This window comes from Stegostoma tigrinum, chromosome 34, assembly GCF_030684315.1.
Source record: "Stegostoma tigrinum isolate sSteTig4 chromosome 34, sSteTig4.hap1, whole genome shotgun sequence".
Taxonomy (NCBI): Eukaryota; Metazoa; Chordata; class Chondrichthyes; order Orectolobiformes; family Stegostomatidae; genus Stegostoma; species Stegostoma tigrinum.
Genome location: NC_081387.1, coordinates 17549017 through 17567639, shown reverse-complemented (window position 1 = coordinate 17567639; position 18623 = coordinate 17549017). Strand labels below are relative to the sequence as shown.

The 18623-nt window shown below is 43.0% G+C and overlaps 1 protein-coding gene across 17 annotated transcripts in view; it reads left to right on the top strand.

Moving 5' to 3' along the window:
* LOC125446329 (ras/Rap GTPase-activating protein SynGAP-like) overlaps positions 1-18623 on the top strand; it is a 746401-nt gene that overhangs the window by 360400 nt on the left and 367378 nt on the right. For all 17 annotated transcript variants that reach the window (XM_048519809.2, XM_048519810.2, XM_048519826.2 and 14 more), the window contains one exon: positions 14146-14240. In XM_048519809.2, the coding sequence (XP_048375766.1) occupies positions 14146-14240 (95 nt within the window). The remainder of the gene's footprint in view (positions 1-14145; positions 14241-18623) is intronic.

The window sequence follows — 18623 nt, the reverse complement described above, 5'->3', positions numbered from 1 at the left end:
GGACTTGGATAGTAAGGTAATCATGGAGACACTCAGAAAAACTGCAATGGAAGGACTTGATTGGGACAATGAAATAGAAGGGACAGAAACAGACAGACTGGAAGGGAAACAATAACAAGACAAAGAGTAGGGCTGATTGGCAAATGGCAAACAGACAATAAGAGATAGAGACAGCAACGTTAGAGGGAAAAACCAGTCACTGACCATAAAGGTAGTGAGGAACAGGCAGAAACTAACAGTCAATAATTTTGTCACAAACCATGCTATTGTGGTTTGAGAACAGTGCAGGATAAACAGTGAAACACACGAGGGCACTCTGTAACAGAACTGTGGGTAGCATTATTTTGTGCCTAAGGGAAATAGTGACTTGTTTTGTTTCAAATGTTCATATTTCGGTAACATAGGTTTAAATTGCATATTGTATCGAGTGATAAAGAGGCAATAATAATTTGGATCCCACAACCTCACCAGCACTACCACTCCTATTCTCCCCACTTCCGCACTCACTTTAAACCCCAGATGTATTATGTTTCAGACCGCACTACTTTAAATGTTCTCAAATCTTCTCAAAACTCGCTACTCACTTTAAACCCCAGATGTATTATGTTTCAGAGACGGTCCTCCGAAACAATGAGGTGTTCATTGAGGGAACAACACGTGTTCTGGGAATTGGCACAGAAATAGTTAGAGCCAGATAGTGGGCATGTGTTGCTCTGTGGTTTTCAACCAGTTCGCTTCATAAGACTGTGGAACCGAGTGCTGAGATGTATGAATGTTGCAGAGTGACACATGCATTCAGGATCTGAAAAGATCTTATAAAACTTGTGAAGCACTTAATCATTGTGGTGCTAAAGGTCAGATAATATGAATTATGGTATTGCCTTAATTCTATTCCGTTTTGTTTATATTTTCACCCAACAATAAATACATTTTTTCCTGAAATGATGATTACCAGGAGTTTCCCTGTGAGCTCCTGAATCCAGGTCAGTCAAGAATGTGTATCAGAAAGCCACAGCATGTGGGAAACAATCAGTCACTGATTTTTCCATTGAGGGTTCAATTAATGACCAGAGAATGGGATTGCTGTCCAAGGATGGCAATTTGGATGGGCTACTAAAACTGAAGTCTTGATCTTTCAGCTTGAAAGCAGCAACAGGATAGGGGAGGCAGGGGTGTTGCGGCAGTGTCACTGGACTGGTATTTCAAGAAACCTGAATTAGTGTTCTGGGGACATGGTTTGAATCCAACCATGGCAAATGGTAAAACTTGAATTCAATACAAATGTGACATTCTAAAACTAATGATGACCATATAACCACAAGACAGAGTTGGATCAGTCTCTGAAGAAATGAAATTTGCAGGGCTATGACAGAGCTGAAATATTATGAAAAAGGTAAAGACTTGGTAAAATGCTCTTGCACAGGTAACAGGCTAAATGGGCTCTTTCTATGCTTTAACCATTCTGACTGGGGAACACTAGCTGGTGAAAGGGCATAGTACAGGTACACTCAGTGCATGCTGATTCATAGGTGACATCTGCATATATGGGAAGCACAAAAAAAATCATAATGTAATGAGATTGAAGTGGAGAAATCTGCAGGTTGATGAGATGGTCAGGAGTGAAAAAGACACTCCTGGAGGGAGGAGGGTGGTGCTTAAGCAAGGAGAGGACTGTCCCCACATTGTGTTAGTGCATGTCACCTCAGGGCACAATCTGGTACTCAAAATTTGAGTGGGGCGTAGGCATTGAGGAACAGCTCTGGCAGGAACTGAGGAGGCTATAAACATGCTGCCTGAAGGTTCGTGACAAGACTTGCAACTCAACATGAAGTGCTATAATAAGAATCTTGCTGGTGCCCTTGTCTAATTCTGTGCTGATAAGCATCATCATTTGAAAAGTATGAAGTGTCACGGGTCCTGAAGTTGCTTAAGTGTCATCTCCTTAAACCTCTTTTCACTGATTACAATGCCACTAAACAGGTATACTTCTGGGCGCTGTGGAAGGAGCTTTTGCTTCAAGTAAATTGATAATCAGTCTGAAAATTTTTTCAACTCTCCACTGGAAAAAATATGTTCAAATCTAATTATCTCATTGAAGCATACCAAAGTCTTACAGGGATCAAACCGTTTGGAGCTGGAAAAGCACAGCAGGTCTGACAGCATCCAAAGAGCAGAAAAATCAACATTTTGGGCTGAAGCCCTTCATCAGGATTCACGTTGACTCTCCTGCGCCTCGGATGCTGGCCTACCTGTCTGCTTTTCCAGCTCTACATTTATTGACTCTAGCTTCTTGTGTCTGCAGTACTTCATGTCTCTAAACAGGGTAAATGCAAATGGAAGCTCACTCTTGGCTACAGGAGTCTAGAACCAGGAGACACTGTCTCAGACTAAGTCCCCACTTAGGAAAGAGATGAGAGGGAAATTCTTAGCTCAGAGGCCGACAAATCTTTGGAGTTCTCTACCCAGAAAGCTATGAAGGCTTAGTCATCAAGTATGCTGAGGACAGAGATCCATAGGTTTCTACATATCTAGTCAGATACTGGAAAGGTGTGAAAAAAGCAGGGCAGTTGTAGCTGGTGACTTCAACTTTCCTCTTATTGACTGAGACTCCTTTTGAGCTAGGAGCTTGGTTGGAGATCATTTTGTAGCTATGTCCAGGAGGGCAACTACAAACTGAGGAATAGAGGCAAATTAGGAAGGAACTTAAATATGGAATTAAGAAGGTTGAAAGGAGTATAAAATGTCTTTAACAAACAGGGTCAAGCAGACTCCCAAGACTTATTATGCATATATTAGCAGAAAGAGGGTAGCAAGGGAAAGAGTAGGCCCATTGAGGATAAAGAAGGGAAGTTACATGTGGAGCCACCAGGAGTAGGAAAGCTCCTTAATGAACACTTATTGGTATTCACCAAGGTGAAGGACATGACTGATGTTGAGGTCAGGAATGAGTGTATGAATACTCCAGAAAATGTCAATATATTAAGGAAGAAGTTTTGGGTATCCTAAATTGACTTAAGGTAGACAAGTCTCCAGGGTCAGATGGGATCTATCCCAGGTTACTGCGAGAGGCAAGGGAAGAAATAGATGGGGCATTAGATCTTTGATATGAACTAAAAGAACTGTGGATGCTGTAAATCAGGAACCAAAACTAAGTTGTTGGAAAAGGTCAGCAGGTCTGGCAGCATCTGTGGAGAAGAAAACAGAGTTAACATTTTGGGTCTGGTGACCCTTCTTCACAACTGGGGCAGATCTTTGACCACAGGCAAGGTTCCAGATGACTGGAGATGAGCCAATATATTCCCTTGTTTAAGAAAGGAAGCAGGGAAAGTCAAAGAAATTACAGGCTGGTCAGCCTAAGGTCTGTGGTGGGGAAGCCCTTGGACAAGATACTGAGGGACAAGATATATGCACATTTGGAAGAAAGTGGATCAGTTGGTGACAGGCAGCATGGTTTTATCCAGGGAAGGTTACGGCTCACCAACCTGGTTGGAGTTTTTGAAGAGGTGACAAAGATAATTGATGAGGGAATGGCTATGGATGTAGTTTATGTGAACTTTAATAAGGCATATACATAATAAGTCTTGGGATTCTGCTTGACCCTGTTTGTTAAAGACATAGTCCCACATGACAGATTGGGACAAAAACTAAAATCACATGGGATTTGGGGTGGCTAGCGAGATAGATAAAAAAATTGGCTTGGTCACGGAAGACGGAGGATTGTAGTGGAAGGGTGTTTTTCAGAATGGAGACTGGTAACTACTGGTGTTCCACAGGGATCAGTCTGATGTCCTTTGTTGTTTGTAGTATGTATAAATGATTTGGAGGAAATTGTGGGTGGCCTGACTATTAAGTTTGCAGATGACAAGTTTTCAGAAGAAGAGTCCTGACTAGAAACGTCAACTTTCCTGCTCCTCTGATGCTGCCTGGCCTGCCGTGTTCTTCCAGCGCCACACTGCATTGTTTCTGACTCTAGCATCTGCAGCTCTTGCTGTCACCAACAGGATATCGATAGATTGGTGACTTGGGCACAGAAATGGCAAATGGAGTTTATGTGAGGTGATGCATTTTGGAGGATCAAATTTAGATTTGAATTATACTGTAATTGGCAGAACCCTTAGGAACTTTAACATACAGACAGATAGAGTTCCAGAACTCCATCAAACCCCAGTGAACCGAAACATATAAGTAACAAGTGGTACTGACCAGCAACACTACACCAGAGGTGCACTGTTGATGTTACCTAGCACGGTAACGAAGCGTTTGCAATCAAACATACCAGCTCATCCACAACATAAGCTACAAATCTTCTCAAAAATTTCAAACCTACAGGGTATTTAAAGGCATATGCTGGTAGGATGCCCCCCCCCCCCCCCCCCCCCCCCCCCGACCAAACAATTTGAAATGAAACCAGGGACTCAGACAGTTGTAAGCTTCTGGAATTTTCTCCCAGACAGGGCTGGGGAATCTCATTCTTTGAATATGGTTAAGGTAGAGATTGATACATTTCAAATTACCTACAGCATGTATCATTATGGAAACGTAGTAGGTAAAAGGCATTTTGGAGGATCAAATTTAGATTTGAATTACACTATAATTGGCAGATCCCTTAGGAACTTTAACGTACAGACATATCTGGGCGTGCTGGTCCACAGTTCCTTATAAGTGGCAACACAGGTGACCAAGGTGATTAAGAAGGCATACGGCATGCTTGCCTTTCCTGGCGAAGGCATCCAGTACAAGAGTTGGCAGCTATATAAAACCTTTGTTAGGCTGCATTTGGAGTATTGTGTGCAGTTTTGGTCGCCACACTACCAGGAGTCTGTGGAAGCTTTGGTGAGAGTGCCGAGAAGGCTCATCAGGATGTTGCCCAGTCTTGAGGGCATTGACTATGAGGAAAGGTTAAAAAGACTAGGACTGTTTTCACTTGGAAAAATAGAGGCTGACAGAAGACCTAGTAGAGGTCTACAAAAATTATGAGGCATGGATAGGGGGATAGTCAGAGGCTTTTTTTCCAGTGTTGAAGTTTCAATTTCGAGGGGCCATAGGTTCAAAGTGAGAGGGGGAAAGTTTAAGGGAGATTTTTCACACAGAGGATCTTTGGGGCCTGGAAAGCGCACCAGAAGAGGCGGTGGAAGCAGGCACTTGGTAACATTTAAGAGATACCTGGATGGTTACATGAATAGGGAGGGAATAGAGAGATACAGACCGAATAAGGGCATAAAAGTTTGTTATTTAGTTTAGTTAGGGGTGATGATTGGCACAGGCTTGGAGGGCTGTACTTTTCGTTTTTCTAGATATTTACCATATAATGGCAAATGTGGATAGTGTGGAGAAAATGACATTACGTAGAAGATCAGCTATGATGTAGATGGGTAGTGCAGCAGGCTAGAGGAACAAATGGCCTATTCCTGCTCATTTTTCCTAATTCTGGATACCAAAGTATCTGGACAGGATACATAAGGAGTATACTCAGATGGTTCATGTTTTGAGGGATTACACACATACATATAGACAAGATATGCTTGTGCTGACTTCCTCAGAGCAAAGGTGGGGAAGACATTTGACTGAGGTGTTAATACCTTGAAAGGTTTTAATTGAAAAAATGGAGGGAAGTAGTTCCCACAAACAGACGACACAGTTTTATTCGCAGAATTACCAGTGGTGAGTGGAAAACTGTTTTAAGCAATGAATAGCTCAGATTTTCAGTACAATGCCTCAGCATATGCACATTTACCAATAACCTTCAAGAGGGAACTGAATAAACAGAAAACAATAAAACTAAAGAAAATAAATTGCAGGGAAATGAACAGGAGAATGATCTGTTCATCCCAAAAGGCTGAAGAACAACCTCCCAAACTGAACTGTTCCTCAGTCTTCTATTTTCAATGTAGAAATTTCAGTTTGCTGGATATAGATTTAGATACGTATATTTGTGTACCAGTTGTAAACATAAGATGTGCTTATCCGCAACTTGCATTTATTTAATATGTGAATTGATGCAGAAACCTGTATTTATATAAAACTTGTCTTGGCGGGTAGGGCAAATTCAATGGAGTGCAAGGGAACATGCACAGTGAATTCCAAAGATGGTTGCAATGAGTATGGGACAGACAGTGAATCCATAGTGGGGTGAGTGTGAGACAGGTGGAATGAATGTAGGATATGCAGAATGAGTGGAGGACAGATGGTGAGTATGATACGGGTGGTGAGTCTGGGACAGGCAGAGTGAGTTAGGAACTGACGAGTTGAGTGTGGTTCAGATGGACTAAGTGTTGAGTGAGTGTGGGACAAACAACTTAGTATGGGACTGGTGCAGTGAGGTATGGCAAGTGTAGAACTGGTGGGGTAAGTTCAGGATAGGATAATGGAGTGAAGATGAGCTAGACAGAGTAGGTGGGTCATGCAAAGTGAGTTCAGGGTGAGTATTGAATAGAAGATTGAGTATCTGAGAAGCAGGGTGAGTGGTACACCCAGCAGAGTGACTGTGGGATGGATGGTCTCAGCGCCATGTGAGTATGGGACAGCTGAGGAAAGTGCAAGGGACAGGTGGGATGAATTTGAGACAAGCAGAGTAAGTGTGGGACAGGCAAAATAAGTACAGGCCAGGTGGAGCAAGTGTGCACCAGGCAGGATGAATGTGGGTTAGGCATGTTGAATCCACATCAGATGGAGTTAGTGTGGGACAATGGGGGTGAGTGTGCAGGTTGAGTTCAGGGCACATCTGAGATACAAAGGGAGAAAGGGCGTGGTAGACGCTAGGGACCCCGCTAGGCTTGCCAGAATGGCAGCCATCAAAATGGTAGCATTGAGAAAACTGGTGAGGAGAGGAGCTAAAATTGGGGCGAGAAAATGTGGATTTTTACAGTACCCTCCATGGCCTCAGAACATAACAAGTCATTACATTTCCAATTTGTTTCACAAACTATGGAAGCCAAGTAGTGTGGATGCTGTAGTCACTGTTGAAATGCTGCAGCCCATATGCACACAGCAAGCTCTCACAAACAACAGAGACAAGTGGATCACATGAGTTCATGTATGTTGACGGATTAATGTCCAGCAAAGGCTTCAGCTCTTCTTCAAACAGTGCCTCTTTCTGAGCAAATAGACAGAAATAAATTTTGACATCTCATTAAATTCAGTGCTGAAACAGTATAGTGCTGGGAGTGTTGGCCTGGATCACATGCTCCAAGCTTAAACTCAAAAATTTTGAACCTGAATGGCATAATCAATGGTAAACCCAATTGGTTTAAACATATTAAAGAGACCCATGTTCAAATGAATTCCGAGTCAATGAACACAAAGATTACAACAACAAAGTTGCTGGAAAAGCTCAGCAGGCTTGGCAGCATCTGTGAAGGAAAAACAGAGTTAACGTTAAGCGCTTCCAACAAGTTTGTTTTTGCTCCTGATTTACAGAATCCGCAGTTTTTTTTGGTTTTTATTTGAAAACACAGATTAGCTTTGGGTATAACAGACTGAGATTGTCAATTCTGGGCAGAATTAAAACAGGCAAAGAGTGTATACATAGTCTGTCTACAGAACAGAGGCTTATGTATGTACATACGTAAGGTGCCGCACACAAAAACATCCATGCTGTAATTCTAAGTGGTTATCAGTATAATATTTTTGCATACTTCTTCGAGTACTTGGAGAAATGCATTCCTGATTCAGTATCCATGCAGCATCAGGATTGAGGGATGCTGCAGGAAGCAATTGCTGAGGGAGTGCTGCACTGTCAGAAAACCAGGATTGAGGTGAGCTGCATTGTCAGAGGGTCAGAACTGAGGGAATACTATATGCAGTTTTAGTTTCCTCATCTCAGGAAAGATATTATCGCTATAGAGGAGGTTCAACGAAAGTTTCTAGACTTGTTCCAGGGGTGATAGGACTGTCCTACGAAGACAAGTTTGACAAACTGGGCCTGTATTCTCTACACTTTCAAACAATGAAATGTGACCTCATTGAAGCCTACAAGGTGAGGTGGTAGACTTACTTGCTGAGCCAGTGTGTTTGATTGCAGACGTTTTGTCATCCTGCTAGGTGATATCGTCAGTGCGCTTCCAGTGAGCAGATGGCATTTTGTCCTGCTTGTATTTATGTGCTTCAGTTTGCTGGAGTACCTACAGAGTACTGAAAGGGATATGCTGGTAGGATGACCCCCCCGACTCCCCCAAATAACTTGAAATGAAACCAGGGACTCAGACAGTTGTAAGCTTCTGGAATTTTCTCCCAGAGAGGGCTGGGGAATCTCATTCTTTGAATATGGTTAAGGTAGAGGTTGATACATTTCTAATTACCTACAGCATGTATCATTATGGAAACGTAGTAGGTAAAAGGCATTGAAGTGTTCAATTGGCCATATTTTGGCATTTCTTAGTACTGCTCATCCGGCAGCGCAGCACTCCCTCAGTACTGATGCTGCAGAGGTCTATACAGCACTTCCTTAGTAGTGACTCTCTGACAGTGCAGCAATCCTTCAGTCCTCCACTGGGAATGGCAGCCTGGATTTCTGTGCTCAAGTCTATGGACAAAATAATTTTTTAATCTGGGAAAGCCAGTCAAACCCACTACATTTCCTGTCACTGATTTTCCTACATTACTGAGCAGCAGATGAGCCAGGTTCAGTCCTGAATTCTGTATCATGGGAACGCTGTTGCCATGCAACAGTCTAGTTATTGGTTGCTCCTCTTCCTCCTCCTCATCCTCCTCCGACAACATTGCACCTATAAATTGAATCATGCAAATCTGAAGTACATCTTCCCAGGAACAGCCAGTAATGAATATTTAACTTGTCCCAACAAACATTCTCTTGTCAGTAACATCCGTTTACTCTTTTAATCAATTCAAAGATATTGATCACAAATTCAGCCTGTACAGCTCTATTTGCTTCTCCATCTTTTTCTCTCAACTTTCCTCTCCATTTCTATATCTTTCTCTCTGTACCTCCTTTTTTTTCTCCATGTTTCTTTCAATCCATCACCATGTCTGTTTGTAGCTCAGTCACGTCCTCTCTTCTGCTCTCATCTCTCTCTCCATCTCTCTCCTATTAACTCCCCCACACACACTATAAATAGTAGATTGGTTCATTCACGTCCTTTTCTAGCTGAATCTCAAAAGGACTTTCTCAGCTTATCACTATTTGCTACATTCCTTTCTTCTGATTGACGATAAGAACCTGACCGAAGCATCAGAAGTGAGTTTCTTACTTATTGTACTTTTTTCAAGGACAGTAATATTTCATGATTTTTGCCTTTGCAAAGAAGCTCATATCTCAACTCATTAAATCACGTTCAGTGCAGTCCCTAACAAACACTTGTAGGACAAGTACAGCACAAATGAGATACAGACTAAAGCTCCATCTATCCTGTCCTATCAAACACTCCCAGGACAAACAAAGCACAGTCTTAAATACAGAAAAAGACTCTCTACACTGTCCCACCAAATACACCTAAGTATAGTGTGGGCTGGAAAAACTGTCAAGCTTTCTCTGCACTGCCCTATCAACTATCTCAGGGCAGGTTCAGCACAGGTTATACAGTTCCGCTGTCCTTTCCCATCTGCTTTTCTGGTTTATGCTCACACTGCAACTAACATTGTCAGATTTTGTTCTTAGTATCTCTGGTCTGTGGATTCTGAGAGTAAGGCTCTTCCATTCCATCAATACTACAACACTTTTTATTTACAATGATACATTGCAGGTTACTGAATACTACTGAATATGGAATTGTTCTCAACCATTCCGAGAATGATCTACCATTTTGTGCATTATTCAATGTAGGAGAGTATATCTGCCCCATATCTGTAACACATTATTTACAACTACACACTGCAGGTTACTGAATATTACTGTATATTATTTAGTGTTGTATCTCTCTCTTTACATTGCTTCTTTCTATTCTGATCTCTTGCCATCTACTCAGCCGTTGTCAAAGTAACATCATCAGTTACATAATTATCATTTGCATATTCCATTATCTGACACCAAGTACTGCATGGGGTTAGACACAGACTCAAGCTATCCATCAAACACTCCCAGGACAGGGGCAGCACTGGTTTAGATATATAATAGTATCTTGAATCATATTCTAGATTCCCGAAGGCTATGTTACCCACCTGCTGCCAGGATAAGCAAGGAATATTATGAAATGACTGAAAAAAGGAAAGTGATGATCAAGGCTTATTATCGAAACCTCATGCTAAATGGCATATGGATAAACAGATTAGGGAGATAGGTGCATTTCTGAAAGATTCCTGTGGGAAACAGTTTCCTGAGACACTGACACCAGTAAGAGCATGGGAAAGAATGTCCAGCTGATGTGAGCTCCATTTGAATCGTGCTGAAACATGGCTCGTTAGTAGAAAGGATAATTCGAGCTGTAAAAGTAACTTGAATTCAGTGCAGGGGATGAGACGGGTGTTAATCATAATAAAACTAACAACTTCAAGATAAGAGAAGGGATGTGTGAGCAAAGTTCAGAGTACAAAACAATCCAGGTTCAGATTAAAGTTTAATACTCCCTGGTATAAATAAAACAGGAATGCTGGAATCTGTACTGAAAACAACAAATACTGGAGATCACAGCGGGACAGGTAGCATCCATGGAGAGAGAGCAGCTAACATTTTGACTCTAGAGGACATTTCATCAGAGCTGAAGTGTGGAGGTGGCAGCATTTATGCTACAGTTCGGGGTGGGTGGTGAGGTGTAGACTGCTGGGAGAGAAAGGATAGTTCAGATTAAGTGTTGGGAAGTGAGAATGGCAGAATAATGGTGTGTCTAACTGCCAGACTAGAAAGAACAGAGAGTCCCACTGGGATTGGGGGAGGGGAGACAGGACACAGTGGCAGAGAATGTAACAGGTAAAAAGCCAGAAGAAAGGCAAAGAATGGAAGTTGGTTCACAATTTGAAGGTGTTGAACTCAATATTCAATCCAGAAGACTGTGAAATGCCTGGATTGAAGATGAGATGTTGTTCTTCCAGTTTGCGTTTGATTCACTGGAGCACTGCAGCATGCTGAAGACAGACAAGTGGGCACGTGAGCAGGATACTGTGTTAAAATGACTGACGACAGGAAGGTCGGGGTCATGTTTGTGCACAGACCAGAGGTGTTTTGCAAAGTGGTCGCCCAGTCTGTGTTTGGTTTCTCCAATGTAGAGTAGGTCACATTGGGTGCAGTGAATACGTTACATGAGATTGAAGGAAGAATAGGTGAAATGCTGCTTCTCCTGGAAAGCCTGTTTAGCCCTTGGGTGGTAGCAGGGAGGAAGTAAAGGGGCAGGCAATACACCTTCTGTGGTTACACATGAAAGTGCAGTGGGAAGAGGGATAGTGTTAGTGGTTGATGAATGGACTAGGGTGTCCTGGAGCTCAAGGAACAGATTAGAAATATTATCAGAGATGACGGGAACTGCAGATGCTGGAGATTCCAAGATAATAAAATGTGAGGCTGGAGAGACCACTCTCTCCGTGACTCCCTTGTTCGCTCCACACTGCCCTCCAACCCCACCACACCCGGCACCTTCCCCTGCAACCGCAGGAAATGCTACACTTGTCCCCACACCTCCTCCCTCACCCCCATCCCAGGCCCCAAGATGACATTCCACATCAAGCAGAGGTTCACCTGCACATCTGCCAATGTGGTATACTGCATCCACTGTACCCGGTGCGGCTTCCTCTACATTGGGGAAACCAAGCGGAGGCTTGGGGACCGCTTTGCAGAACACCTCCGCTCAGTTCGCAAAAAACAACTGCACCTCCCAGTCGCAAACCATTTCCACTCCCCCTCCCATTCTCTTGATGACATGTCCATCATGGGCCTCCTGCACTGCCACAATGATGCCACCCGAAGGTTGCAGGAACAGCAACTCATATTCCGCCTGGGAACCCTGCAGCCATATGGTATCAATGTGGACTTCACCAGCTTCAAAATCTCCCCTTCCCCGACTGCATCCCTCAACCAGCTCAGTTCGTCCCCTCCCCCCACTGCACCACACAACCAGCCCAGCTCTTCCCCCCCACCCATTGCATCCCAAAACCAGTCCAACCTGTCTCTGCCTCCCTAACCGGTTCTTCCTCTCACCCATCCCTTCCTCCCACCCCAAGCCGCACCCCCCGCTACCTACTAACCTCATCCCACCTCCTTGACCTGTCCGTCTTCCCTGGACTGACCTATCCCCTCCCTACCTCCCCACCTACACTCTCTCCACCTATCTTCTTTACTCTCCATCTTCGGTCCGCCTCCCCCTCTCTCCCTATTTATTCCAGTTCCCTCCCCCCATCCCCCTCTCTGATGAAGGGTCTAGGCCCGAAACGTCAGCTTTTGTGCTCCTGAGATGCTGCTTGGCCTGCTGTGTTCGTCCAGCCTCACATTTTATTATCTTAGATTAGAAATATTATAGCTTTCCAGACTCAACATTGAGTTGAACACTTTCAAATCAAACACAGAATCCCTGCATGTGGAAGCAGGCCATTTGGCCCACTGATCCTCTGAACAGTATTCTTATTACCGGTGTTTGCATTAAGTCATTAGGTAAATATTCTACTTGACCATATTTTGGACATTTTTCTGAAACAGTGGGCAGAATTATGCCTGTGAAAATAGCAGGAATGCATTTAATGCTTCCAAATGGTCCTGAAAGGTCCTACTAATGGCTAGTTTACAGAGGTACTTATATAGCTCCCCATGCACCACCTTCAACTTCACTCTCTTCAGCACTACACAGAAGCAACAGCATTCACCATCTACAAGACACACTGCACTAACTCACCCAGGCTCACCCAGAATCTTAAGCATTTTAATAAGATCATTTTATTCTTCTAAATTCCAATGGATACAACCAACTCAAACTTTCTTCATTAATCAAAGCTTTCATTCCAGGAATCATCCTATTGAACTTCTTTGAATTGTTTCCATTACAAATATTAGCCTCTTGAAAATACTAAAACTGTATACAATACTACAGATTGGGTCTCTCTTAGACTTTGAACAGCCAGAGTAAAATGTGCCTACTTTTACATTTTATCCACCTTGCAACAAAGACTAACTTTCAATTTGCCATCCTGATTACTTGTTGTATTTGCCTGCTAACCTTTTGTGACACATATCAACACACCCAGATCTTCTGTGCTATAGGTTTCTGCACACTCTCTCTCTCTATTTAAACAATGCTCTGATTTTCCATTCCTCTTGCTAAAGCGCGCATTTCCAGTGCAGCATGAGCTGAATGTCGTATTCATGAGGGTATTATGTATGAACCTGTTATGTGCTAGAAGTACAAACAATAGTCAAATCATGTCATCTGACTTGATGCCAGACCTGTCATTTTGGCATTCACCACTCTCATTAATGCTCTTTTAAAAATGCACAACTGAACATGGATTCATTCAGCAGTATCAATTCCCCCACCTTCCATGTGTACTCTTTAAAAAGATGTTTGACCATTGATTCTTGGCAGGCATAAGATGGTGGTGTGGTGAATTCAGCAGTGGTTTTGTTTTCAAATTATTATATGCATAACTACATAAAAATAGGTATAACATTTACTTTCCATCCCTAAATTCCTGAACCATCACTGCCCGTGTTAATAGGTAGACCTATAGTGCCTTCAGAATGGGGGCTCCGATATTTTGACCAAGTGACCTTGAAGGAATGGTGATACAATTCCAAAAGTGAGCAGCGTATGACTAAGAGGGGACATTGTGATTGTAATGTTCCATTAATCTGCTGACCTTGCCTTTCTTGATGGCAGTGGTCTAGTTCTGGAAGTTTCTGAATAAGGAGCCTTGGTGAATTGCTGCAGTGCATCTTGTAGTTGGTACACACTGGTTCCATTGTGTATTATTTGTGGAGTGAATATTTTAGGTGGTGGATAGTGTGTCAGTCAAACAGATTGCTTTGTCCTGGATAATGTTGAGACTATTGAATGTCATTGAAATGCCTCCCATCCAGACAACTGGAGGAGAACCTCCTGATGTGCACACTGTAATGGTGCAAAGTCTTTTGTAATCAGCAAGTTAGTTTTTGATGCAGAAATTCCAGCCCCTGGGAATCAGAGTATTTATGTGGCTGGTTCAGTGTTTGAATCCATGGCTTGCCCCATTCAATAAAATATGTTTAAGAACTTGTTTTCACCTTATGTCTTTCAGAGTATCACCCTGGTCGGTCTTCACGGAGGAAGAGCATACCTGGAGGGAAACAACTGAGCATGGATGCAGTGGCATCTGCCCCCTTCCGGCCAACAGTAAGTGCAGTACTTTCAAAAAGAAGTATAAACTGTGAGAGACTTGTCTTGGGAAGCAAGGATCCTACTTCACCTATAATGGGCCAACATTCAATCTTGGGTGAAGCCTCCCGAGACTGGAGGTTGGAGGTTATGGGGAGTTGGTTTGCTTCTTTACAATGAGTGATGGACGAGATCAATCTTTGATCAGCAGCTTGGACATTTTCATTCTCTCATACAGTTTGGGCATCGCTGGCAAGGCGAGCATTTGTTGCCTATTCCTAATGCATTGAAATGAATGACTTCCTGGGTCATTTCAGAGGGTAGTTAAGAGTCAACCACATTTCTGTGGGGTCTGGAGTCACATGAAGGCCAAACTGGGTAGGAATGGCAAAATTCCTTTCCTTAAGGGCAATAACGAATGAGATGCATTTTTACAAGTCAGTTGTAGTTGTCACCGTCAGGTGGAGTTGCCATGGTCACCAGGGCTGTGACTCTCTTGATTCAGTTGTTTTCTAAATTTAGTTTAAATCCTACCAGTGTTTCCTTGGATCAGATTTAAACTCAGGCTTTAGGTGATCCAATGACATGAGCGCTGATGCTACCATCTCCCTTTCCACCAGACACAAGCTATGTGACCCAAATGGCTCATGCCTCATTCATACTCCACACAAAACCCCTTTCACCCCTACATCATCTCAACATCTCAGCAGAATCTGCTGTAGCTTTCTCTTATGTTCATCCAGCATGCCTTTGAATACATCAGAAAGAATTTCAACAAGTTGCCCTGGTAACAAGTGAAGTGTTTCAATTGTCACCAACGTCACACTATATGTGTGTGTGTACGCGCGTGCGTGCGTGTATAATTATTTATATATTGAAAATATGCTTCTGTGGCTCATGTAATCTTCATTAGGCTCAGCTCAGGGAAGCAAATGCTTTAAGAAAGCGATGACCACAGTACCTAATGCCCCACTGGTGTGCAGCACCATTTTAAGTCAGAAGCTTGCTTTTATTGCTTTCAGTTTATTTGGTTCTTCTAAATCCATTGATTCCAATCGAACGAGAACAGCTCTGGGTTCCTTTGTTGCCGAGCAGGAGTGAGCACTATTTAAAGACTTGCATTCAAACCAGAGTCTGGCCAGTTTCTTGTCACCGATATACTGACAGAGAGAGAGAGAGAGGCCTTAATTGAGCCCTCAGACTGATTCGTACTGTCAAGCGGGCTCCAGGACTCCAGCTTAAGGAATAGCATGTGATGTTGACAGAGATTCATCAGCGGGATGCAGCAGCGTGGAAAGAATGGAAGAAGGGCTTTTTGCCCCTCTCTGCTGAAGATTTGAGAATTTCTTTCACTATATCCTAAACTACTTCAAAAGAACTCAAGGTTGACTTGCTTCAATCTGCAATATCAGGTAAATTATCAAATTGTATCAATCATTGTTAAAATTGTGACTCTCTCATAGGTTCCTCATTAAAAAAGTTAAGTCAATGTGTAGAAGTGAAATCTGCGCGTGTGTTAACTTGGCTCTGTCAGAGCTCTCCCAGGGCTGGTACTGCATGCATTTGACACACACCGAAGCTGCTTTGCACTGACATATCAAACACTCCCAGAGTAGTACAGTGTAGGTTAAATGCAGAGCAAAGCTCTGTCTACACTGTCCCATCAAATGCCCCTAGGGCTGGTAGATTACGAGTTAGGTATAGACTCATGCTTTTCATGTGCTATCTCCATCAAAAATTCCCAGGGTTGGTACAGCAAGGGTTAGATATGAGGTAAAGCTCCCTTTATACTCTCCCCATCTAACACTCCTGGGACACGTACAGCATGGGTTAAATGTAGAGTAATGCTCCCTCAACACCGTCCCCATGAAACATTCCCAGGACAGGCACAGCACAGGTTAGATAACAGTAAAGCTCCATCCTTACTGTAGACCTAATAGTCTCAAAACCGATACAGCATGGGGTTAGATACAAGATAATTCTCAATCTAGTCTGTTAGTACACCCAGCACAGGTTAAGGAATAAAACTTCCTCTATTCTGTCTCATCGAACACAGCCAGGGCAGGTGCAGCATGGGCGTTTAGATACAAGAGTAAAGATGCTTTTACACTGTATCCATTAAAGATTTCCTGGGCAGGGACAGCAGAGCACATTGTTAGAAATCAAATGAAGTTCCCTGTGTATTATCCTATCCTCCAGGTATAACCCTAGTGCTTCGTTAATATAGCATCAGCTGACCATTGAGATGACTTGAACTACTCACATAACCCTTTTTTTTAAATTTCAAAAATCTACTTTATTCATGAAACATATCTTTATGTGTATACATAGTCACAAATGCAATTTTGTTCTGTGTAGTAGCATATCTCTTTTATATGGCTTAAATTAGAGAGAGGGGGCAAGGAGAGGATGACACTTTTGCTACACCTTGTTCTTATCAATGTTGTCAGATATTTAATTTCCACTCTCTTATCAGTGGCAATGGAGAGAGGACTTTTCCAGCGGGTGCATTTGCATGATTATATGAGACTGTAATACTGAGGGTTTGCTGAGTGGGGTTATTTGCGTACTAATAAGATGCCTGTTGCACGCCTCTTTGCGTTCTCCTATTGTGTGCAGGTCATCCTATATTTCTATAACCAACATTCCTTGCATACATTTACCCCCGAATCGTGGCTCTGTGTTACACAGAGGGTCACAACCAGGGAACCAGAAAACAGCAATGTACAACCCCTCAACCATCACCCCTGTGTCCCCCAAGATGACACGCCTACCTGTCCCCTTTCTTCATCTTGTATGACACTCCTTTCTGGCTTTTTATCCTCTCACCTTCCATCTTCATCTCCCTCAGTATCTCTCTGTCTGTTCCCTGACACTCCTCTATCTCCCTCTTGTGCTCAGCTCCACACCCCACATTCTCCCTCTCTTTTTCACCCTCCTTTCTTAATCTCTTCCAATTCACTTTCAATTCCTTCCTTCTCTCCCACCTTCCTCTTCCTTTCACACCCTCTCTCCATCACCTCTTCCCTTGTCTCCCTCTCCTTTTCATTCTCCAGTTCTCACTCCCCTTTTCTCACGTAACCTCTAACTTTCTCTCTTTAGACTGCCTCGCCCTTTTTTTTTAATCTCATAACTAGTCTCTTTCTCATCCTCATCTGTCCCTCTCTGTTAATATCTCCTTACTCCACTAGTCCTTGATGGCCTCCCTACTCACTGTCCATTTCCCGCCCACTCACTTCCTGCGATTGAAAGCTTCCTGTAGCAATCTGGAATGCAATTGCTTCCAACAGAGGGATGAAAGAACACAGAATAATGGTTCATTTCCCCTTAAAGGGGCCATGTTATCTTCTGACAATAGATTTTGGAGTATCCTTCAAAAACAATACACCTTCTGCAGCCATTCCTTTCAAGAAGATAGTGCTGTCTCCCTAGATACAAAGATCTGCAAGCTTTCAAACTATTTCAGCTGTTCAAAGGTCAGGGACAAAATATGCATTGGATGTTCCCATGCATTTACAAATCTCCCTGGCTGCAAGGTAGGACCAGTTCCCAGCCTTTCAATTTAGCATCTGTTCTTGGTCAAATAGGTTTGCTTCAGCAACGCTAAGTGGGAGATCGCTACTGGCAACAGCACCATCTCATGCTCGAGCTAATTTCAATGAAAAAACCCTCAAACACTCACTCACATACACATACAGACAACCCATCATTCACAACCCCACCAGAAGCCCTCACCTCACACACCTTCACTCACACTGTGTGTGTGCGCGCGTGTGTGCCAATTACTTATTACGTTTGCTGACACCTCGGCACTCAAACCAAAACCCCCTCACTCAATATCCTTACTCACTGACACACACTCACTCACTCTCACAACACATTGAAACATATCCTCACAGACCTCATCATTCTCCCTCACATACTCATATGCCCTTCATGCACCCACACACTGACACTGCCACTCACACCACTGCCTCACACACATACACTCACACACGCAATACCCACATACATTGATACCCCTTCATCAAAGTCCCCTCACACATAACTTCAAACACCCACTCACACATGCCACTACATACACAAACTCTCATACACACACACCCTCACACAAATACACCTTCAAACATGCAAACACATGCACTCAACCTGAAATTCCCCTCACTTAGACACAAATACTCCCTCACTTACATGTACTTAATCACACATGTATGCAGAAATACAAACGTTCAAATATATCATCCATCTCTCTCTCACGTACACACACACCCTCTCTCACACACTAATATATACTTAAAGTCAAACACATTCCTATTCCTACACATAACTATTACCTCACACACAGCACATCCTCATACTAATACTGCCCCCCATTACCAACGCACTCTCACTTATACAAAC